The 24,250-nt window shown below is 39.4% G+C and overlaps 1 protein-coding gene across 3 annotated transcripts; it reads right to left on the bottom strand.

The window, feature by feature from the left end:
- Positions 1-1,870: 1,870 nt before the first annotated feature.
- On the bottom strand, positions 1,871-16,396 carry LOC118556095 (transmembrane protein 160-like). 3 transcript variants are annotated; one of them, XM_036149748.1, is made up of 6 exons: positions 16,288-16,396; positions 11,541-11,614; positions 9,090-9,341; positions 8,938-8,962; positions 4,944-5,036; positions 1,871-3,095 (listed from the first exon to the last, which is right to left on the bottom strand). In XM_036149748.1, the coding sequence occupies exons 3-6, from the start codon at positions 9,318-9,320 to the stop codon at positions 2,773-2,775; spliced, it is 672 nt and encodes a 223-aa protein (XP_036005641.1). In that variant the 5' UTR covers positions 9,321-9,341; positions 11,541-11,614; positions 16,288-16,396; the 3' UTR covers positions 1,871-2,772. The 3 variants fall into 3 exon arrangements, with proteins under 3 accessions (XP_036005641.1, XP_036005642.1, XP_036005640.1); XM_036149749.1 differs by lacking the exon at positions 11,541-11,614; XM_036149747.1 differs by lacking the exons at positions 11,541-11,614; positions 16,288-16,396 and having other exon boundaries at positions 9,090-9,514.
- Between the last annotated feature and the right edge of the window lie 7,854 nt (positions 16,397-24,250).

Below are 24,250 nucleotides of genomic sequence, written 5' to 3'. Positions count from 1 at the left end.
TAAGGGACATTTTAAGTTTTGCAATGGCCCAGTCAAAGTCTAAAACAAAATCTCAGCATTTTAAGAAGGGTGTATATCAAATTGTCATCCAATGTATTTGCCTTTGATTAAATTTTTGACATAAGTTTACCATGTTAAGATGGTTGGGTTTTTAACTGCTTTGTTTTAGTTTCACCGTGGACAAGAAAAAGACCCAAGAAAAGTGATTAAAGAAAAACAAAAAGAGAAAAGCTGGAATTTCAGCAGCAATGTTCAACTGGCTGGGAGACAGGGCTTTCAAACAGCCTTTAATACCTAGGGAAATACCTATTTTTAAGGATGAGAAAAGCAGTTACCTGAATAAACACAAAATGAAATGACTGAATGCTCAAGACTCTCAGGGAGGCTTAGAGGAGTCTGTTGGTGGAGTTAATGGCTGGATTAAGCTGGTGTTGGCGAGGAGGGTTATGTTAATGCATTCACTCTGCTTCCCTGCTGCAAAATGTGAGTGCAATGATCGAGAAGGTTAATTAAATAATTATATTCATTAAACATAAAGCAGTATAATTGTTTTAATAATAGACTAATCTGCTATTGGGTTTGTCTGCCATGTTTTTGGATTGCAAAAAAAATAATTAAAAGCAGGAGTAATGTCATGTTAAAACATTAAAAAATATATAACTAGAATTGAAATGTGCTGATATATACACATGACAAAATGACAAGTAGAACACAATAAATATTTGGTCAATTAGGGCTCTATTCTTTATCCAGACAGATCTATGACAAGGCATTTCAAATATGGTTCCATGAATTTGGCACAAAAAATCTGACTGTTTGAGAAATTGTGAAAATAATCCTTTTTGGCAAAGTTAAAATCTAAGCTGGCTAGACCTTTTTATCGTTTCTGCTTGTTTTTAGCCTCACTGGTTGACGTAACAGTAAAAAAATATATAGTAATTATTCTAATTTGAACCACAGTAGTTTTATAATCTAAAAAGGAGCAAATTTATTTCCACAACCAAGGCTTACTGAAGCTAATGCTAAGATAGCAGTATTCAACAAACATTTCCACTGGCAAATAGTTCAGATAATAGAAAAAAAAACTTTTTACAGCAGCTGTACAACCTACATTACATGGATTACATTACCTAATGTAGCTCAAAGCTGACAAAACAATAGATAAATCAGTTTATTTGCAAGAATAATCTGATTCTCCAAATGTTTTGGTTGTAAAATGTTTAACTGTTTTATTATAAGATATAGTAATGGAAATCATTTCTAAATTTAATTTGCAAGGGGTCGCCTCAAAACTGCACCTTTAGCACACAGCATGAATACTGTTATTCTGCTATAATCTAATTGTTTCTTCTCCAAGTTACATGGGAACATTTTGTTCTTCATTGCACATAAGCAGTAACGCCGTAAACATTATTTTATAGTCTATAAAAGTGCCTCGCAGAATCTTGGTGTATGGTAAGTTTTGTTTTGTTGGTTTTTTTTTTTCAGGTTAGGTGGGAAAGAGGTGAAGAGGAGAGTTAAGTCTGTAGCGCCAATACATAATAGACGTGCGTGAAGGAGTAGGAGAGAGGGAGAGCAGTAAATACAAGAGAAGTAATAAAAGGTAGATGAGTTGATGCACCTGGGGTCCACCATCCAGAGCAGCCAGCAGTGGTCAAGAGAGTTGAATAAGTGAGTGCAGTCTGAGCAGATTAAATAGATACAAACATCGGGGGTTATATTTGACAAGATAGCTGCTATAGAGAAGGGTTTACAAGATGTGAGCCTCATTATAATTTATGGTATCGATTCCCTAAGCAACCAAAAGAAGAATTGTATGACTTAAATGTGAAGGCGAACCATTATCTGAAAACAAGCACTGATGCTGGGCCTCAGTATAGATATCCTCTGATTTTATTACTGTGTGCATTGTTGTGCACAGAAAGTAAACAATAATAAACCCCCATTATCAGCATACAAATTCAGTATAATTAGAATCCTCCACTCTTTACAACCATGAAAACAGAACTTATGCAGATAACCTGAAAATGTGAAGTTCACTCTAAAGGGTTTTTGGATACAGTTTGGTATCTGTGCACGAATATCAAACAATACAGAACAAAATACACAATCACAGAAAGAGCTGTGAAAAAGCTGTGGAGCTGTTTTCCGCACAGTTTAGAGCAACTATAGTGACCAAAAAAAAAAAAAAAAAAAAAAAAGCTTAACAAAAGTGCAATTGCAGTTTTAAAACATAAAAACTGTAAAAGGAAAACTTAAGCCCTCAGTGTGTTTTGTTTGATTATTTTAAAGAGAAACACTCTGTTTTGAACTCCAACAGCATATGTTTTTTTTTTTTTGAAGACTTGAAGTGATCAGTCTCAATTGATCCTTGAATAGGTTGATAAGAAACAGCGTCCAAAGAACGGCTGGCTGAGAGGCGACTGACTGCATACAGTGGCACAAAACCTAAAAGATCAGCATGTCCAGATATGCATTTAAAAAAAAAAAATTTTTTTTTTTTTAGATAAAGTGATGAGGATTTAGAAAAATGGCTGTTTATTCAGCAATATCTTCACAATTTTCAGCATCTTTAACTATTTTCCAAAAAAAAAAAAAAAAGTTAAGTCTTTCTTCACCTGAATATTCTCTTATAATAGATAACAGGGTTGCATGTTTAAGCTCACAAACAGCCTGCGCGTGAATGTGCGTCTTGTATATACATACAAATAACAGAAACCCTGAATCAGAGCAACAACCGTGACACACACCCACAGCGTTCGTGGAAGATCTCTACTTGTTTTGGCCCTTGCTGCCACTGTCCTCGCTGTCCTGAGAGCCTCTGTAACCTCGCTGCTCCCGCCTCTCGCGGCACTCCCGGCACTCCCCCTCGTCCTCCCTGCCCTCCTCCTCGTCCTCGTGGATGATCTCCACCTCCAGACGGCCGATGTACAGCGATACGGCGCAGAGCCAGAAGAGGGCGACGCTGGCCACCACGGTGCCCTGGAGCAGCAGCGCTGGCACGGACAGCAGCATCAGCCTCCGCAAGGCGAAGAGGCTGCCAACGTAGGAGGCGCCGCCAAACGACACGCACACGCCCCCCAGGATGAAGAAGGCTGCACACAAACGCAACGACACGCTGTTACTGCAGAGAATAAACCAGTTCATTCAGGAGGCAAAAGTTCGTTTTTAGAGTTTTTGAAACCTGTGTGAACCTGATGAGGAGCAAAAAAATGATTGAATGATCTGCATCTAATGCTGAATGGCACGCACATACGCCAGAGATTTACACCGAACATCTCCGGGCCTTCACTGCTTCACTCCTGATGATTTTAGTCACAAATCCTTTAGAAATGATAAAAACTAAAAAAAAAAACTCCAGCTGCTGTATCAAACACAGATGCATCGTTCCGTCTGAAACTGATTGATTTTATGATGGAGAGAGAGGAGGTATTTTTACTCATTCATAACCCTTTTCAAAGGGAATTATTCATTTTTTGTAAACAACGGCAGCCCAGTTGGATCGGTCTTAAAATCTACTGGGTTTGAACAATTTAGGACTACAGCGACCTTCAGTGTCTACAAATAAGGCTTGGAGACTGTTTAATACATTGATTTTAAAAAATGCAGGTAATAAGGAGAAGTGTTGCACAATGTATTTAAATCAAAATAGGGCTGGAACAATAATTACAGCACTCTGCACAGTTATTGGCACACTTGGAACAGATGTGAGGGCTCCTACACAGCCATGAAAAGTCAATATCTTGATTTCAGTATTAAAACTATCAGGTCTGGATAAGTAGGGAAAAAGAAATTGGAAGAATGTTAGTTTCCCCAGCCTTTAATTCCCATTTTCATTGTGTTCGTTGTGTCTTTTCTTCATTCATTCCTCTCTCCTATCCTACTTTCTTTCCTTGATTACTTTCTGCCTATTTTTCTTTCTATTTTTCCTTGCTTCTACCTGTCATTTTTTCATGGTGTCATACCTCCTTTACTTCTTTAGTCCCTTTCATTTGTCCTTCATTTCTTTCCTGCACTCTTTCTTTCTTACCTTCTTTATTCTCTTCTTCTTTTGTGTCTTTCCATTCTTCTTTAGGCTGTTCCTTGCGTTTCTTTTTTATAGTTTGTGACTAGTTCCCTTCCTTTCTTTCCTTCTTTTGTGCCCTTCTTTTTTTCATCTTCTTCATGTTCTTCCTTTCTGTATTTATTTTCCTCCTATTGTCCTTTCTATCTTTCCTCTTTAGTTTCTTTACTGTGTCCTTTACTTCCTTTCTTACCTCCAGTCCTTCCTCCCTTTCCCCTTCTTTTTTCTCAACTTTAATGTTTAAACAATTAAAAGGCCAGATAGATTGCTGTGAAATTCACTTTAAACACCCACCCAGCCTATAGGCCTTGTGATGCACCTTGTACACATGTCAACGATCCAATAGGAAGCACTTAGCTGCCATCTAGGGGTCAGAGTTGTGCCTAATTTACGTAACTTGCATTATAATAATACCCAAATTGAATCTATTGTACGTGCAACATTCAAATTAACAGTCTCTATTTAATTTAGAGTGCCGGTCGCTCAAAACGCCTCGTCAGGTTTGTAGTAAGAGCGCATTTTGTGTCTCCTGCTCTGTAGTACAGCTGGCATTGGGGTCTACAGACATCTTTTGGCGTTTCCTGTCCGCCTGACTTCTAGCCAAACCCCCCGTAAGCAACGCTTTAGCTTTGCCTTATTGACTAAAGATGGTTTCAAAGGCTCTTTCTTCTGATGTCCTCCCATTATGGGAGTTTTGTACTTCTAGCACCAGCTCACTGTTTTGACCGTCAGCCATTGTTGTTCAGCTGAGCCTCAGCAGGGAGAGGAGGGTCTTAATGTCTGTGTGTTTGCAGCACTGCAGCGTGAATCTGATATGAATAAAATCGGTCAGTAAATTGCCAGGAGGCGCCCTGTGATTTAAGCTGGTGTGAACTCGTACCGTAACCTGCTTCGCGTCCCACTTCACTCTGGACAAATGCAATGACTCCAATCCCAGTCGCCAGCAAGCCATTCCTGAACCACGACAGGAACCCTGTAAAAACGTAAAAAAGATGTTACAAAGTGACAATTTATCAGCTAGAATAAATCACACCGTCTGCTGTTTTAACATACTATGGTCCAGTTACAGTAGGTCTGGCCGTTCTCAGACAACAGTGTAATGGTAATAATCCAATTCCATATTTTCTATTTAGTGGAACGCTAAAGCAGGAGTGCCTGCGAAAAGTGTGGGGAGTATAAGCAGCGTAATTGTTCTATATATTTTTTGGTGAGGTGAATCAGCTTTGCTTTAATATTTATATCAATGAATTATGCTACAGTGAAACTAGGGCCCTATTAAATCCATTTTACTGTTTCTGTTTTTCAGTCCTAGTATTTCCACCTGAATTATTGTTTTTAGTTTTGATTTTATTTGAAACACATGTGAATAGCTCATAAATAATGCAATTGGGGGGGGGGGGAACTGAAAAAGGTAAATGGATGTATAGGACCCTTTCAAACCAAACTGTTTGACATCTCAAGCTTAGATGTGGTCATTCAAAGAAATAGGATATAAATTCAATAGAAATCAATTGAAGAGATAATTTATTCTTTACGAAATTTTTATGAAAACTCAGAAAACAAAATCAAGTCTGGAAACTCTAAAAAATATTGAGCTTCTTTTTTTTCCAAATCTGGATAACTTGGAGATCAGCTTCATCCCTTTCCCTGCCTTTTTAAGACTGTGTAGGAACCCTACACATATTATCAATGCCGAAGGAGGCCTGTTCCACATCAAAATAAACTAAAGTGAATTTCTGACTGAATGAACCATGAGATTGAACTAGAGTGGAACCATATGCAGCTCAGCTATGTGACCAATTTAAGAGGTACAGATAACAGAGGAAAGATTTGGCTCTTACTGATCCTTGCACAAAAACAGATGGAAAGTGACACGAGAGGCATGGAGAAGTAAAAACAGCACGATTTAAAAAAAAAATTCTGTAAAGAACAACAGTGGATGCTGCTGATGTTTGTGAGGATTACTGAAAATATATACATTTCCAGAGGTGATGTCCTCCTGAGCATCATTATCCCTGCAAAGCCAGACCAAACAATCAATGAGATTATTGGCGTTTCTTTAACAAACAGCCTTGACAGACTTACATTTGCACACAATGTGTTTTTTTTTTATTATTATTTCTTGACTATTTTTCTTAACTAAAAAGACAAAAAAATATATAATCAAAGTTACAATTAACATAAAGTTTATCATGTTTAAACTTTTCTTGAGAAGAGATTACGGTATTTTTCGGACTACAACTCACACATTTTTTCATAATTTGGCCAATCCTGCGATTTATAGTCAGCCGCGATTTATATATCAATATTAAATGTTAAATCATACTGACCAACATGAACCAAGTAGTAAACATGACTGTCTATAGCGGCAAGAGGGCGCTCTAGACTTGTGAAAACTATATGCTCCTGTACCACTCAAAAATTAATTGAAACATTAACTTATAGACAACAAAGAAACACATGTTTGTATGTTGTTTCACGGTTTCTGTCTGCATTCAGGCAGCGGAGCGTTGTGTGGTGGAGCTCGAAGCGCCCAGACTGAGACAGAACCCTGTTATGGGCTGCCAGTGAAGCGAATAGCAGCTAGCGCTAGCTTACAGCTCTGTTGTCCGGGCCGCTAATGCACGTGAGTTTTATGTTGCTCTCAAACATCCGTGTCGTACTGTTAGCTTAGCACGTAGCACCCTTATGCACTGACAGGAACTTTCTGGGTAGGTGGCTTGTTATGCTAATTTACCCCAGTCATCCTCCCAGGTATGTTTCATATCATTCGGCCTATTGTAGCTGTGTAATTTAATAAATTACCATACCAGATTAAATGTCAGTTTTTAGTTTTGGATTATGTTCAATAATTTTCTAAATAAATGCGATTTATAGTCCGGTGCAGTTTATACATGTTATTTTCCTCTTTATGACGCATTTTTTGACTGATGCAACTTATATTCCAGAGCGACTTATAGTCCGAAAAATATGGTAGTTAAAGATAACTACGCATATTCTATGCTTTAACCAATCATGGTACTAAAAGACGGCTTGAATGTTTTGGACATCCTTACCGGATCAGACACCATGAGCAGTTCCAGTCAGAAGTTTACATTCATTCATCATAAGCGGGATAATCATGCTAACATGAGCTTTTAATGACACATTTGAACCTTCATTTAACATGATGAAATGATTAAACGACACACAACTGCAATACTTTTTTAAAACAATACTTGCGTGCACAAGTTTGAGTTCGTTGTGAAAGACTAAACTTTAAAAATTACACATAAAGACAAAAATAAACACATAAACTCCCACCAATACTGGATCAAAGGCCCTTCAGAAGTTGCAAAGAAATCCCACCCGTTTTGTAGCCATCAACGAGATCCTAGTGCGATTCTTGGTGAATATCTGAACTCCACCATCGTCCATTAAAGGTGGTTAGGCCTGCTGATAAACACACTCCATAACAACTCAACAGGAGTTGGTATGGAGTGTGGCTTTAGGGAGGCCGTTCAGAAAACCTTCAAACAATGGTCTTGCTTTGGATAGCTGTCGTGTTACAACACTCAACTGTGTCCCAGTTTTAAACATCTGAGCTAAACTACTGACCGCAGCAGCAGCTACCGTGGCTGAAGCTGATCTTAAGCTGAAAGATGCCGGGACCTCAGTGAAGCAGGTGTAACATCGCCCTGGATTGAGCGGGTGACCGAAATTTGCATTGGTTTACATGGGCGGACCAAATGCCTTCAGAACAGATTCATGATCAAGAGATGTAAAGAGTTATTTGGACATAACAACGAGATGTGAGGGTGTGTCCCACCGTTTCATCACACCAACGAAGTAATGAGGACTACCTCCAAATGCTCCAACTTCACCTATAATCTACAGCCCGTCGGGTGAATCTTTGACCCAGACGGGTGTTCCAGCGGGCCGATGATCCCAAACGCAGATCAAAACTGGCTTTGGGATAACATACAGCCTCAGTCACATTCAAACTTTGTGGACTGTGTGCTCGGAAAACCAAACTGTTTGTAATGACGGTTCTGGCAGGTACAGTGGTTAAATATCCGAACTGCAGCCAGATCTCACTCACAAGCTACAAAACTTTTACATTTGTCTGCAACTCGCCAAGGGGCTTCTGTACAACAATTACTGTCGGTGTTTGCATGCATAAATAATCTGGACACTGTCTCTCTCTCCCGTTCAGGACTTACAAGCTTCTGCGTTACATTGACGCACAGTCTGCTGAGTGTATACAGCTTCCATGTATATATATCTTTTCACTTCTTATTTTACTGTATTCTTAATTTTTGTCTGCACCATCAACACCAAGTCAAATTCCTTGTGCAAACCTACTAGGCGATTAAACTTGATTCTGATTCTTCTAATTCTGATTCATTGGAACCTGCACGCACAATTTTAACCATGTGTGGATTAAAGAAAATCCCCATTAATTTCAAACCAGTGCACTCAATTTTTCTTTAAATTCATCCAATAAGCTACAATATTGTGTTAAATATAAATAATAATAAAAAAAAGATTAAATTAAGACATCCGTGTCCATGATGAGTGTGAGTATGTTTCTGATCGGAAACGTGAATAATACTGCACAGATATATCTGTTTAAGCTGGTCTGGGTGTAGAGTGAAGCATTCAGCAGAGAGCCTCAGAAGTGTTCATTAAATGTCCAAGGATTGCACTGGAGAGGCACGGTTGCCTTGCAGCAAGAAGGTCCTGGGTTTAAATCCCAGCCTCGGGTCTTTCTGCGTGGTGTTTGCATGTTCTCCCTGTGCTTGTGTGTGTTGTCTCCGGGTACTCTGTCAAATCCCCCGCCGTTCAAAAACATGGCTGGTGTTTAAATCCACACTATGGTGCAGTGATATTACCTGTTTCATGTGACTTTCTCAGCATCTGCAAAAAAAGAAGAGCAAAAGCACATGTTATACATCCAGCAACAGAACAGTTTCTCTTTTCTTCCATCAGATTGGGAACGAAAGCAAAAGTAAAAGATAAAGATATAAAAATAAAAAGACCTTACCAAAGCGTCCGCCTTGTCGAGTTCTGTGAGCTGGTACTGGTGCAGAGGCTGCTCCGGAGCCCGCTGGTTCTTCCCCCACGGCCCCTTGTCCCCGACCCGCTGCCGCCCGGAGCCGTGGAGCCTCCTCAGCGGGGCTCCGCCGCAGCCGGCCCGGCCCAGCTTCGCTGCCCGGGCGAAGAAGCTGACGGCCTGCGGAAGCTGTCTCCTCATGTAGAGACTCAGGAAAGCCATCACATTACCAGAACCGGCTGGCTAAAAAAAACCCAAACAAACATACAAACTGGAAGGAAAAGCACAACACGACCCCGGCATGCACTTTCACCTGTCACGTGGACGCACTCAACCCGGAACAGGCTCCGTTAGCGGTGGAGAAGGATCACCACAGCGCCATCTGCTGGCAAAGTGCTGCTAAAGTAAAAATCCTAATATGGAAGGACGAATTTGAGTACTTTTTTTGACCAAATTCAGATTAATTTCACATTAATATTTTTAATTTCGTTTAATCTTAATTAAAGGTCATCGTCTTGATCTCAAAATAGTTTGAAATTGTCTGGACAAGTTGCAATTGCACAGTTAGTCCACATGATGGCACTAAAGTATAGGATTTGTGATCGCCATGATCTGGACCAGGCGTCAACAACATAGACACAATATATATTATACAATGTCTATGGTCAGCAACGTTTTTTATTTTACACCTAAAAAAAAGTTTAGAGTGACAAAAGCAACATGACTCTGTAGAACAAAATAGTTTTTGTAGTTTTTATAATACCTAGTAGGCTAAGTGACAATTATTTATTTTTTTAAATTAAAGAACAACTTGCTTTTTCTTTTAAACATAGTGTAATTTCTTGAATTTCTATAGAAAACAACGGCCAAACAACCCCAAGTAGTTTACAATCTATTGGAAGAAAAGAATATTAGTAACGTAACCTGCATTTTGGCCAAACGTTATCAAGAGCCACAGTGGAGGGTCTAAAGAGACGCATTTGGCTCCGGAGCTGCGGGTTGCAGACCCCTGTTTTAGTTAATGAATGAAAAACAGTAAATCTTTATCTATTCCAATATTGTCATTCCCCATGACCTGGATATTAACACTACTGTAAGCGGTGCTTGACCTCACACACAGAATGCAAAACTCACAGCTTCAAAATTTACATTTCAACTCTTTTTTAAAGAACCAAAAACAAACAAACTCAAAATAAAAAAACAGAACTTTCTTTTACTTCACATTATTTCCATTCACATTTAATTCAAGAGTTCCACTCAGTAGAAAATATTCATGGTTTGATAGTAATGTCAATGGTCATAATTTAATGCTAGTTTAATAATTTCTCCCTGCTTGTGTCTGTGCTCGAATTCCAATTAAAAAGACCATGCCACTGGGACCTAATTAATAAACAATTCACAATTTGTAACCTCCTTCCCGACGCTACCCTGAGATAGCATTGAGCATGGCTCCCAGACCAAATGAGTATCTCAGAAAAATAACCTTGCCGTTACAATTTATTTACTTTATTTATTTAATAAATAATGTGGGCAAGAATTGTTGCCCTCATGCAAATTCTACAAATTCCTTTTGTATAACTTGATTGCCTATACCTTCAGTAAGTTGCAGCACATAAAGTGATACACTAGAGTGCAGTATGGTGACTTATTTGCAAGTATATTCTTTACACGTTTACATTAGTTGGAAAAAAAATAATGGCTGGGTAAAATGGTTCCTGTGTTTAACTTAGGTGAAATTTGCCCTTTGCTACTATATTTTTAAGCTAACCATGGTTAAAAACATGATTTTAATTTTATTCAGTAGCAAATATACTATAGAGGTTGAACAAAACATGTGTCATTAGTTTATTTCTCCTCTATTCCTGCAGTTAATCTTTTGGTAAGTGGGTTAAAAACCGAACCCATTAAAGGTAACTTAAAAATAAGTTTAATTAACCAGAGTAACACTTATTGCCAGGGATAACATCCGCTGTTAATTTACTCTCACCTATTATGCATTGATCCTCTAAATGCCTGACACAAATTTAAGGATCTTTAATCAGGAGACACTCATGTAAGACTTTCAGGAAATAAAAATAGAAATAAAATTAAAAAAATAGAAACTCGAATTAGATCATAAAGAGGTAGAGGAAGCTTTACTGAGAAGTGAGACACATAGAATACAAACCATTTCCTACTATAACTTTCTACTTTCATCACTAATCCCCAAAAGCACCTCAGAAATTCAGGTTTTGTTTCCTTATGTGGCTCCGCCAGAGTTTATACCAAGAAAGGAAAAGAAATCCAAAAATAACAGAAACAGATATACATAAACATTGTCTCTCCATACTCCATACATGTGAAAATAGGCCTCTGTGTGTGTTTGTGTGTGTGTGTGTGTGTGTGTGTGTGTGTGTGTGTGTGTTTGTTTGCGGAAGGATCAGTGCTCCTACATACACTCACCGAGGATGAGCGAGCAGCCTCTTCCGGACCCTCTTTTGTCTTTTCAGGCCCACCGGGACCCAGAAATACGGCGCCTATCATCACAGCAGATTGTTTTAGCGTGAGGAGCACAGTGAGCCACACTGATGGGAGTTTGTATTCTGTGTTCCTGCATGTTTGCGATAGCGTGTGTGCTGTACGTTATTTAAAGACAGCCAAATCTTTGATGTAGTATTGCAGCTGACCTGCTGTCCACTCTCACGCTACTGTTCCCGACACAATGGGAGACTAATACTGGTCTACGCCCAAACGTAGGGTGGAAAAAAACAGATTTGCACAGGGCAACACCTAGAGTGGTGTTCACTGGAACTGCTCGACATACAGTTGAAACCAGACATTTACACGTTTCCTGTTTTGGGTCAGTTAGGATCACCAAAATCAGTTTGATCACGTCTTCTGGGATTTCCCAAATTGTTGAAAGGCATAGCAATCTTGCTGTGTGTAAATGTCTGAATTAAGCAATAAAAAATTGCGATTCAATAATCCAAACTGACCTAAAACAAGACATGTTTGGTCCTAATTAATGTCAGACAGTGAGGGGAAATAAACTTATGTTTTTTTTAAATTATGTAAATGTCCGGTTTCAACTTTAGTTGGGTGAATACCAGGTATTGAAAGAAATTTCAACAGACCCTTGAACATGGCCGTGTTGGTGTACAGTCTATTCACAATCAGTTCTGACACATGTGGCTCCAGAGTGGCAGTTTATAGACCCCTGCATGGTTGAAAATGTGGATGGATGAATGGATGGATGGATGGATCGATCCTTCGATCGATCTGAAGCACAGATTTCATTCATCATGTCAGATCGTTAAAATCACACAGGATGAAAGAGTAGATGCAAAGCATCTCAGGGCAAAAAGTGAAGTTGTGTTTTAGAAAGAAGACTAAAGGCTCTCTTCAATTGATTTGTATCATGGCATACGGTGTAGAAAAAAAACATTTCCCATATGGATTTCTACTGGTTTTTGCATCGCTTAAATGTTTAAAATCATCCAAAAAAATGTTTTTAATCAGACAAAGATAACTCACATAAGTACAAAATGCAGTTTTGAAATGACAATTCCATTTAATAATAGAAAAAGGTTTTCCAAACCATCCTTAACCTTGCTGCAAGATGAATTCTCGCTGTATTTGTACGTTCACAAACACACGAGAATCCATCTTTTACTGCTGTCACCTTAATTGTTTGGGCCTGAACCAATTTTTGTTTGGGCCAATCATGTTGCAGTATTATTGTTTTAAAGGGGCCATTACAACAAAATACATTTTTCTGAGGTTTTGGGGGTATAATATGATCAGTTGTGCACTGATGAGGCCATGTGAATGTCAAATGTGAACACCAAAGGACCAGCTCAGGGTTGTCAGCTTCATCTCTTTCCTCAGTTTAATTCTCTACGTATGTTATTTTCTGCATAATTTATATTTTCCAATCTGAGCACACCATCAAGCAAACAGCCTCCCCCCTCCTCTCCCCTTCCCTCCTCTCCCCAGCAGATATATCTGGCTGTGAGTTGTGCTAGCATAAGCACACAGAGAGCGGCAGCCCCATATCAACCACCCTGTATCGGTTTGAACAGGAGCTAGATGCCACTGAAGCTTGGATATACAATATTCAATGTCAAACTAACTTCACAGCGGTTACTAAAAAGGAGAGCTGATATTTCCAAGGGTGCTCAAAATTGAATGGGCAATTCCACTTACTCCCGAAAGACGTGAGAATTACTGAAGAATAGCTGAAGTTCATTTATGGCGACTTTACTGGACAGTGTTTCCTAAACGTGGGGGAATTCAATTTGGAGTTTTCGAACAAACGGATTTTGAAAAAAAAAAAAAACGGCTGTACCAACACGCAGGGTGGAGACCACAACGCTGTCATGACTCGGAAATTTATTTCATCTCGAAATTCTGTCAAATGTAAGGAAAGTGTCTTTTTAACTGAAAAATCCGACTGATTGACAAGCTAAACCTCTGCCAGCTGCATGATTTTCCTGTCGCGGCCCAGGTGAGCCAGCTCTTGACCATGGTGAGCCGAAGCCACACTTTCTCCAAAAAAGCAGATCAGGACAAGAGGACGCACAGGTAGCTGCTGCTATCACTTGTATTTTGTCAGAATCAATCCAATGAATTCTTCTTTGAATGAAGAACAGCAAGAAGTGTCTTGACCAGCATAACTGGTTGTTTGTGATTTGATACCATGATTGGCTAAAACCAACCATCGGTAGGCGGGCACTAGGTGTTGCTTTTCCCAATCACTTTGGAAAGTTCTGCTGAACGTCCCTACTTTTACAGAGGGGGCACAAGACTGCTTTGTCCAGAAAATTCAGGCCTTCTAAATCCTTTGAAACATGACAACAGCACCCCCTGCTGTTTGGTCTTTACCTGCAGTTGATAGTATGACTAGGAAGATGTCTGTAGATTATTAATAATAAATAATAATAATATTAACTCCTAATGCAACTGATGCTTGTCTTTGGTATTAATGTGTTGATGTTATTTTTGGCATATTTTCAGCTATGGCTCTGAATTGTATGGATGATAAGGTTCATGGCTTGTTAAAAGTAACATGTTTCCTTTTTCCAGAGGGGGAACGAGCTGCTGTCAGCAAGCATTGACTGCAGGTATGAATCAGGCTAAAAATATTTTCACATTGTTGGTGATATTATATAGTTAAAAAAAGGTGGCAATGTTGAAACATTTTAGTTGTTAGAAACCATAGTCATATAATATATTAAACTGTTAAAAATTTTAAACAGAATTCCGGGTAGTCTTCAGAGCGACAGCATTAAAACGCATTAAAACAGAAAACGATAAAAGTTTAATTTTTGGCTCATTTAGTTGGGATGGTGGTGCCTGAAAATGATTTATTCTTCAAAGGGGGGCCACAACAGAAGTCATTTGAGAACCACTGGGTTAAACCATCCTGGCAATAGTTGTGAAAACCTGTGCAATAGTTAGGATCGGGTCTCTCACATCACTGTGGAAGACTTCTAGCCCGGTGGTCTTTGTAGAACGGTTTTAATTAAGTTACATTGGATGTTTTTCTTTTTCAGCATAAACAACTAATTTAAGGTCATGTCACAGCATCCTGGACTTTGACTTGGTATCTCCAAAAGTTTATTGTGTCTTTTTTGAGACATGCAGTAGTGGGCTTTTGCTTGTGCTTCAGCTCATCGTTCTGCTGCACATGTCACGTTTCACTACATGCATGCTCAGTATGATGGATTCCTGCAAAGTCAATGACACAATGCAGGAATTCATTTCAGAGTAACTTTGACAACTTTCATCATAACGGTCCATTACGCTGAAGTGCACTGGCACGAACCTAGCTTAGAAAACTTTATACCAATCTCTCTGTATATCATTTAGGTCTTGAATAAACCCCCGCCTAGGAGACTACCACCACTATGTTTAACTCTAGATAATGTGCTATTTCTCTGATATCCTATTGGTTCTGCCCCAGTTTTGTGGGGACAAACAACTTGAACTTTTTTGCAAGATGTATGTCCGGCCAGAGAATGTTTTACCCAAATTTTCCGGATCATCCAGACATCTTTTTTTTTTTAAGCAAAAATGAGACGGGCCTTTGTGTTTTTTTTTTCTTTTTTCTTTTTTGTCCTGCAAGTCTTTCATGGACGGCATGTTGCTCAGTCTCTTATTATTCTTGAATCATGAACACTGAGCCAAACAGAGGCGAGTAAGGCCTGCGGTGCTTCAGATGTTGTTCTGGCTTCTTCTGTGACCTCCTGGATGACCTCTTGAAGTAACTTCAGTAGCTTCACCACTGTTCTGTGTTTTCTCTGTTATGTTGATTTAGCCTCTAACTGTCAATCACAGTCTCCAAAATGGAAATGACATCGCTATTAAAAATAAACTCAAAATAAAATTAATTCATATAAATACATACTCAAAGAAAAAAGAGGGAGTAGGAAAAGATATGTTTGTATTTTTAGTGTCTACACACAACCTTTTTGTGATATTTTTTTATTTTATTTGTTTATTTATTTAATTTTTATTTTACATGAGGAGTCAGTATACTTATGGTGAGAATAATGAGAATATAACAAAGACCCACCAGTGCTTCCAAGTGATAACTTAAATGTAATCAAAGCAGGACCAGTCTTCTTGCTTTGGATGCTCTACCTCTTGACCTTGCACAGGATAATCAGAATATTGTACTTTTTTTTGGCCGCAATTCCTTAACCTGCTGTTTTGTGTCCTGCACACCCTCATTCAGGTTGTCCACACACTCCACCAGGACAGAGGTGGGAAGAGTAGCCACAGTAAGAGCAGCACCACATCAACTTAAAATTAAAAAGTAGCCAACCAAGAAATTACTTGGAGTAAAAAAAAGTATTTGTTAGGAAGGGTAATCAAGTAACGAATAACTAATCATAACATCTGATTTAATATCTATAATGGATGCAGTTTGACGGACAAAAATGCAAAGCACCAATTCTGAAATTTAAAAAAAGAAAAAAAAAATGCAAAAAATAACAATTAAAAAATAACAAATTGAGACAGGAGAAACACATTTCTGACTATGTTTTCAACATGACACTAATGAAATCAATACTTTACAGCAGTTACTGTACACACAGTGTGTTAGAACTTCCAATGACAATATCGACTTTTTACTGTAGGTTCACTTGACCTCCTAATGGCTCAAGTAAATGCAACTGAGTAAATGTAACAAGTTACTACCCACCTCTCTACCGGGTCCATATGTGTTTGCAGGAAGTGTCGTTTAGTCCAGTGTAGTTTTCCTAAAGATGCTGTCTAATCAGTCTCTCTGATGTCAGGTTTTCCTTGCTTCCTTTCTAACTAAGCAAAGGACAAACTATCCATGACACCCGAGTGCTGTCATCTATTTTTAGGATGGGGGCCTTCTGAATTGACCTTCATCCTCACCTCTGGGGATGAAGACTTTTCAGTATTGCCAGTTGCCACAAGTATAATATAATAAATAAAAGTTGCAATGATTAATAAAAATAAGTCATGCAACTGTGTCAATTGAATTTCCACATTTAAAAAACAATATTAGATACAATATACTTATGCATGTAATATTAAAACTGGTCCAAGAACAAGGTGTGCCAACCTATTTAGGAAATCAGTGGAAAGAAATAGATACAAATAACCAAGTTCAGCTGTGGGCCTCCACCATATGTTAACTCTTTGTTATCTCTGCTCAAGTGTTGTTGCATCAACAAAAAGGAGGAAGTGGAGGGAGAGACAGATAGGGAGAGGGACAGAGGAGGAGATGTGTATACGTGCAGCGCTGCACTAATCTGTGCTGCAAGGTCTGGGGGATTCCAGCCAGCTGCACAGGGAGCGCTGACCTTGGCAAAGAGCGTGTCGTTTTTCAGCCCCTGGAACAAACAAGTGTTAGATACGAGCGTCAGCCGGTCAGCCGATAAATGATTGACTCCCTTTAATGAAGCCAGAGAGGTTACACTTTAACGAGGAAGCGTGTTGCTCTGCGAATACACAAGAGTACAAATTATCCGTATCACAGGATGGGACTGACCATGTTGATCATTTTCAGATCAAGATGTTTACTTTCATATTAGTGATTTTATGTGGCTTTACGTTCAGACAGACCATAGGATTCATTGTGCAACTGTCTGTCTGACTGTCTCTGCTGGAATGAAATCAAGACTAAAGTTCTGCTCACGACTGTGAGTGTTTTGTGCACTGCTTCAGCATGTTCAGCAGGAGCAGTGCAGAAACTTGCTCCTCTTCCTTGCAATCAAACTCAAACAATAACTCATTATTCATCTCCTGCTGCAATTGAGACAATTGCATCTTTCTCAGAGTAATACCCCAAGGCTCGGGTTGTTTGGCGCTGACGAGATCCAGGACTTGAAAATGAACGTACTCCAACTCTCAGTTGGAAGTATTTCCTTTATCAGGGGCCTTTTATGCCATCGGGCACACTATCTCCTCTCATTTCTCTGCCCACAATGAAAGTTAACCTTTGGCCAACTTCATGAAACGCTGCTCCAGAGTCAAACCCTTCCTGTCATATCTTTTACATTTTTTCCCCCCCATTACATGCGTCACACTTTAGTTTTAGCAAATCCAATAACATTTCACACACTTTAACACTGTAAGGTCATTTATTCACATTTAGTCATTTTTCTCCCACTGTGATATTGCATGGTATGAAACATTCACAAAATGATTTCCCTTGAAGTCAAACAATGAGTCAGAACCTCAGTACTTCTTTATATTTAACACACATACAGTTGAAACCAGATATTTACATTTACTGTACAGTACTAAAAGACACATACCCCTTTTTCTCAGTGACCCACAATAAATCAAAATCAAAACCTTTCTGTTTTAGGTCAGTTAAGATGATCATCACTATTTTGTTTTGATAAATACAAAATAACAGAGCTGTTTTTTGTAGTTTTTATGTTAAGAGAATGTTTTTATAACTCTTCAAATTTAGAGATTACAATGCATTTCTTTAATATTTGGTGGTGCCGCCCTTTAAACTGACTTGGCTTAAACTCTGAGGGCCTCCTTGGAAAAGCTTCTTATAATATTTCCCACACCCAGTTTTTCAGCTCTGCTCCACATATATGTTTATGGGGTTTAAACCAAGCCTTTGTGATGGCTACTCCAAAACACTGCTTATATAAAAACAGAAAAACAAAATAATAGAATGGTCAAAATAATGTTGTTTTTGGAGCGATAGCTTCTCCAGTTCATGCTGGTACAAGACTAGTTTTATTCTGGATAATGACACATGTTCACAAGGACTTTTGCCTTTTTTCTTGGGCCCATACACATTTCACACCAAAACACGTTCACGTTCAAACGGGACAAAGACCAAGTCTCTCTTATTGATGGCAGGACAGCTGGACATGCCAAACACACTTGCACATAACTTTTTGAACAGATGAACGTGGCACCTTCATACATCTGGAAATTGTAACCAAGGGTCAGCCAGATTTGTGGAGATCCACAGTGTTATTTCTGATATCACGGCCATTTTTAAAAAATTTTGCAATGATGTCACGCAAGAACGCAGTGTGTTTGAGGTGTTTACCTCAAAATACATCCACAGGTGAGCCCACATCCAACTCTAAAGGTGTGTCCACACTGAATGTGAACAAGGCGAATGGAGCGAGTTCTTTATGTCCCTATGTAAAAGCACAATCAGGAGCCAAATAACATTTGCCGATTTGAGCGATGTGGTGGAAGCGGTATAAATGGTACAAATTGGGCAAATAGAGCAAAAAAGAGTGTTGAGCTGTCAGCCAATGGTGGTAAGGCAACCACTAATTCTGAAAAAACCTTAATGCATCACAAAGAAAAGTTAGAGTTAAGTTTTACCCCCTTCATCCCACTATACATGCTATATATGTAAGGGGGGTGGATCATAAACATCATAGACATGGCAGTACTTGAGGTTACACAAAATGTGCTTCATGTCTTCACGTTTAGACCCATGTACATGTTTTTAGATATTCTGACAAGCGTGATAAGAGAAAAAAGTGTGTAACAATTGTTTTGAAATGGTGAATAAAGCAAAACTATGAAATTTAGAGGGTAATTATTCAGATAAGAGGCAAATGCTAAATAGTCGCCCCATATAATTTTTTTTAAAGCAGGTTATAATCAATGAATTGCTTTTAGTAGTTTTTTTTTTTTTATTAGCATGCTCATCTGCCACATCCATTTAATTTCCTAACATGGAATTAACATTCATTCTTGCCTATCATTAAACTAAAGTTTAGGTGGATTTAGACTTCTGAAGGAACCATGAAGGAATGACTTTACCGACACGTCCCGTTAGGGTAAAGGCTCTAGTAAAGATAGACGCCCAGATAGCAAAAGGGGAGAAGAGTTAAGACTTTGGAGCCATAAATATTCCTGTATCGTCTGATATTTAGATATGATGTTATGTGTTTCCATACATGCATGTGCGACCCAGAGTTGGACTAAGACCAGAACTGTACATTGAATAGGCTTTTATCCCGAGGTTGCGCTGAAATGGGAGACAGATGTGGGCCTGCCAGTTCTGTGTCATTACCCTGTGTCCCTAATCCTCCAGGGTGAGGCATTAATCGCGTGCCCTAACCCCTGGCCTGGCTACATAACAGCACATTACCTCATTTCCTCCAGCAAAGCAAATATAGAAGTTGAAAGAAAAAACGGCCAGTCTAAGCAGAGATTTATACCACTGAGGTCAAAGATAGTTCAGCATTATGAGTGATGCAACAACATAAAATTAGAATGCATTTTTTATTTTTTTTGGATGATAACAGTATGAATGTACTATTTAGATAATGTATCACTATTTGTTTCTTTAAATTTAAGGAATATCCACACAAAAAAAAGAAATTACAATTACAAAAACAAAACAAACAAACCAAGCTTCCATTTGCTTGGATTAATGAGATCCAGGGTTCTGATCAGGCTCTGCAAGAATACAGGTTTAGATTAACTCGAATGCTCATGACCCTTGGATAAATAATCAAATGGTAATAACTGTGGTCCAATTTAGAAATGTATAGCTAAAAACAAAATAATTGTCTTGTAATTACAGGGTCAGAAATTAGAATGCATAAAACCCGTGCTGCAAGGCAGACCATAATAAATTGTTTAAATAATAAATGTATCATAGCTTCATTTGGAAGTCAGACCTTGTTGTTTTGGCTGTAACAATACAATGAATTATTCTTGTTTTTCTTCATGCAAAAGTTCCTTATACTGTTTATTTAAACAGTCTATTGGTTATGCTTGAGTTCAAAGTTATTGGATCCATGGTGGCAATACCACGAGGTGGCAGAAAAAGGTATCTATTAGCAACTGAAACAACTTAAATGAGCAGGTAGGTAGATGGACTTAAACATTCGACTCACTGCAAAAGACCTGGTGCATGACTTGGGGCGCAGCAGGCACTGAAGTTTCAGTTTCCACAGTACGGCAAGCACTAAATGTTTAAGGTCCCTGTGTCTAAACTTCAGGACATTGTACTTTTGGGCACACAAACCGAAAAGCACAGAAAAAGTCAGCTCCAATTTGCTCGCTACTATCTAAATGCGCTGAAAAGCTTTGGGGATTTTGTTCTGTGAAGCAATGAACAGAAAACAATGAACCAGGCTTTTTAAACCTTTGGACCAGACGAATGCAGGATGTGCTAAAAAGAACATCCTGCCTATAGTGAAGCATGGCGGTGGCTGAGTGATACCCTGGTGCTGCTTTGCCTCTTCGGGGACTGGAAGCCTGTAGTGAATGGTGGGCAAGATGGATTTAGTCAAGCTTCAGTTAATCCTTGAAGGAAATGTCATGCTTACTACAGGGAAGCTGAAGCTTGGCCGTCATTGGATCTTCAACAAGGACAATAATCCAGGATGCCGAGACATGGTTTCAGAAGACATCTTGGAAGATATCAGAGTGGCCATCATAGTTGCTTGCCTTGAACTAAAATCTATGGTGGGATTTTAAAACTGCAGTTAAAGCACAGAACAGGTAACCCACAGGTGACATTCTATTGATTGTTGCTTGTCTAGTCAATGACTAGACAAGCCCTGAGAAAGATATCTAGTCAATGCCCCCATATTGTGCCCTGTGTAAATATTGTAAGCCCATACTGTATTGCCATGTTCCACAGCTAATGGCTAATTTCCAGTTCGCAATTTCCTACCCTGTGCAAAATATAAGTACTGCTGTGGTCTTTTGTAATGGATTCAGACACCCTTTTAATTCAATTCAATTCAATATTATTTATATAGCGCCAATTCACAACACATGTCATCTCAAGGCACTTTACAAAGTCAAATTCAGTCAAATCATACAGACAGATTGGTCCAAAAATGTCCTATCTGGTGAACAATATCTATCCGTTGTTTTTGCCCACTCATCTGTGCAGGGTCATTGGGGGCTGGTGCCTGTCTCCAGCAGTCAATGGATGAGAGGTGGGGTACACCCTGGACAGGTCGCCAGTCTATCACAGGGCAAAACCAACCATAGACACACACACTAATGCCTAAGGGAACAATTTGAAGAGACCTAACAGTCTTAACTTAACACTCATGTTTTTTGTACTGTAGGGGGAAGCCGGAGTACCTGGAAAGAACCCACATGTACACAGGGAGAACATGCAAACGCCATGCAGAAAGACCCCTAGATGGGATTTAAACCCTCTTGCTGCAAGGTAACGGTGCTGTTGCCCACTGTTCCACTGTGGAGCTCCCTTTGTGACACATCTGCTTCAGTATCTTAAAAAAAACTTAGTTAACTTTAACACCAGAGCTGTTTGGTGTGCTTTTAACAAACTGGTGTTTGTTTCCTCGGATTGTCTGCTTTGCTTGAGCAGCTGTGGAAGCTCATCTGAACTCTAGCATGGACCAGAACTCGAACTCTGGTGCACCTGGAAACGTGGATCCTGGTTCACTTGCAAGTCAGCCATGGTGCAGTTCACTCACCGAGGCAGAGCCGATGGACTATCCAGCAAACCACAGGGAGGAAGTGACGTGTGAGTCACAGAAATGTATTTGATCAGAAAACGTCTTAATCCTTGCAATGCCCTTCTGTGTAATCACATCAGCATTTCATATTCTCTCCCTCCTACTGTTTTTAGTTATCTAATGCTGCAGTTGTCTCATGTACACAGAACAACAGCAGCACTCTGCCTCACCCGCTGCTCATACTGGGCAGCTTCCTGTGATAGCACCCTATAGTAGGAGATCTTGTTGTCCAGGAAGTTTACTTTCTATTTAAGGTATGCCTTCTCTGTGTAGTTAAAAGGAAGTTGTATAAAAAAAAACTCAGATAGGCTTTAATTTGTCAATAACAACAAAAAGGACTTCAAAATCATATTAGATAAATATAGAAACAATGACCCTTCAGTATTGCAAAATTAATCCGTAACAATAATGGCTCACTTTTGGTGAGCTAACCATATTAGACAAAATAAAAATCTGAATAAAAAAATTGCATGAAAAAAAAAAAATCTCAATTCTGAGAAAATACGTATTCTAGTTGTTTCTTTTCAATTTAATAATACAAATTAAAAAGACACCCTAGCTATTAGCATGTTACTTGGAACAACATACTACTTTAAGACCATACTACTGCTGGCGAACAAAGTTAAAAATACCATTTCATCCCTACGTGAAATGCATTATGATGTAATAGAGGTGAGTTGTAGTTTTTCTTTCTCCGTGTTTCCCTCACCTTGCTCTCTGATTGGCTACACATCACTTCAACAGGCTGCATGCTTGTCTGTCCTCGGGGAACACCACACACTATGATATTAGGGCCAAGACAATCCAACATTTTCAATAGCCCCGATTTGAGGTCGGAGCAGCCCCGACGTCCTTGCAAGCAGACTAGATCAATCTTAACACGCCACACATGGCAAGAATATCTCTTAAGATTACCTCAAGAGCCGTCCCGGGAATTACCTTGCCATGTGCACCAGGCTTCAGTTGTAGTTTCTTTGGCAGCGCCTATCATCATAAGAAAGTGATTTAGCATTATGTCTTCAGTACAGGTGCCAGTTCTATAGGGGCACTGGCCCCTGGTGACCCCTGTCTAGAACCGCCCATGGGTGGCAGGTTGGGATAGTTGGCAGGGGATGTCAAAAGCCCCATTTACACTACCCTTGTTAAACCGATCCATGCCGAGCTCGGTCCAAGCTTGGATTAGTTAACCAAGCCGAGCTTGGTTCTGACGACCGTTTACACACCAAGCTATCTCGGTTCCTTGGTTTTCTCGCCTCCTAGTGACGATCTGTGGTACTACTGCTCCCTGTGTTTGAGGGCGGCACCAAGCAAATAAAAATGGCGGCGCCCGTAACATTCAGGCAGTTATGTTTGGTGATAGGTCATTGTTTGTGGCGAGTCAGGCGAAGACGGCAACTTTTGGTAAATTTATTTGACAAAGTCGGCTTTTGGGAAGTGGATAAGACGAACGAACAACTAATAAGGATTTATAGACGCAAGAAACAACGACAGACGCTGAGGTTCATCACACTGCTAAGCAGAATCGTCACTGGAAACCGTGTGGCACGGTAAGGAAGCTAGTATTATTATGAATGTCTGAAATGTCAGCTGACCACACGGAGATGACGCGGTCTGCTCATGCGCTCTTCGTTATCAGATAAAACCGAACCGAACCCACCCCTGGAACTAGTCCGCATTTAGCGCGGTCCGGTTGTGTCTGGCTCGGTTCAGTTCAGTTTGCGTTCCATTTACACTCGATAGTTATCTTGATTACCGAGCTCGGACTGGTCTCGGTTAAAAAAGGATAGTGTACACGGGGTAAAAGTGTCATGCAGGAACCAATAATTTTCACAAAGGATTATTTATTTATTTAAGATATAGCCCACTGTTAGTTTTTGTGTTGTGTGTTTTTTTTTTTTTCATTCTTTGAATTTTACATTCTTATTTCTAAACATGCTGTTATAGGTCAGTTAATTTAAAGTTAGCACTGTTTTTGTTTGTGTGCGTGCGTGCGTGTGTTTTACAGTGCACTAAATCAGCAGCTTGTAGATTACTTTTTGCATTCTGTAATAACTCTGAGCGGATAACGTGGGTACATGTGAACGTCGGCGTTAGATGCAGGTCACATGGCTGGTATGCATGCAAATGACAGGCGGGAGCAGAGACAAGAGGGCCTTGATGGTAGGAGGGGGGAAGCCGAGA

The sequence above is a fragment of the Fundulus heteroclitus genome, chromosome 18 (assembly GCF_011125445.2).
Source record: "Fundulus heteroclitus isolate FHET01 chromosome 18, MU-UCD_Fhet_4.1, whole genome shotgun sequence".
NCBI classification, from domain to species: domain Eukaryota; kingdom Metazoa; phylum Chordata; class Actinopteri; order Cyprinodontiformes; family Fundulidae; genus Fundulus; species Fundulus heteroclitus.
Note: the sequence above shows the minus strand (reverse complement) of the source record. Positions and strands in the feature narration are given on the sequence as shown.

Bases quoted from the DNA above. Each gene is read 5' to 3' on its own strand.
- LOC118556095 (XM_036149748.1), bottom strand. From the start codon at position 9,320: ATGGCTTTCCTGAGTCTCTACATGAGGAGACAGCTTCCGCAGGCCGTC. The intron at 8,963-9,089 runs GTAAGGTCTTTT...CTTTTTTTGCAG, and splicing joins TCGACAAGGCGGACGCTTTG to ATGCTGAGAAAGTCACATGA. The intron at 5,037-8,937 runs GTAATATCACTG...ACGTTTTTACAG, and splicing joins GAGAAAGTCACATGAAACAG to GGTTCCTGTCGTGGTTCAGG.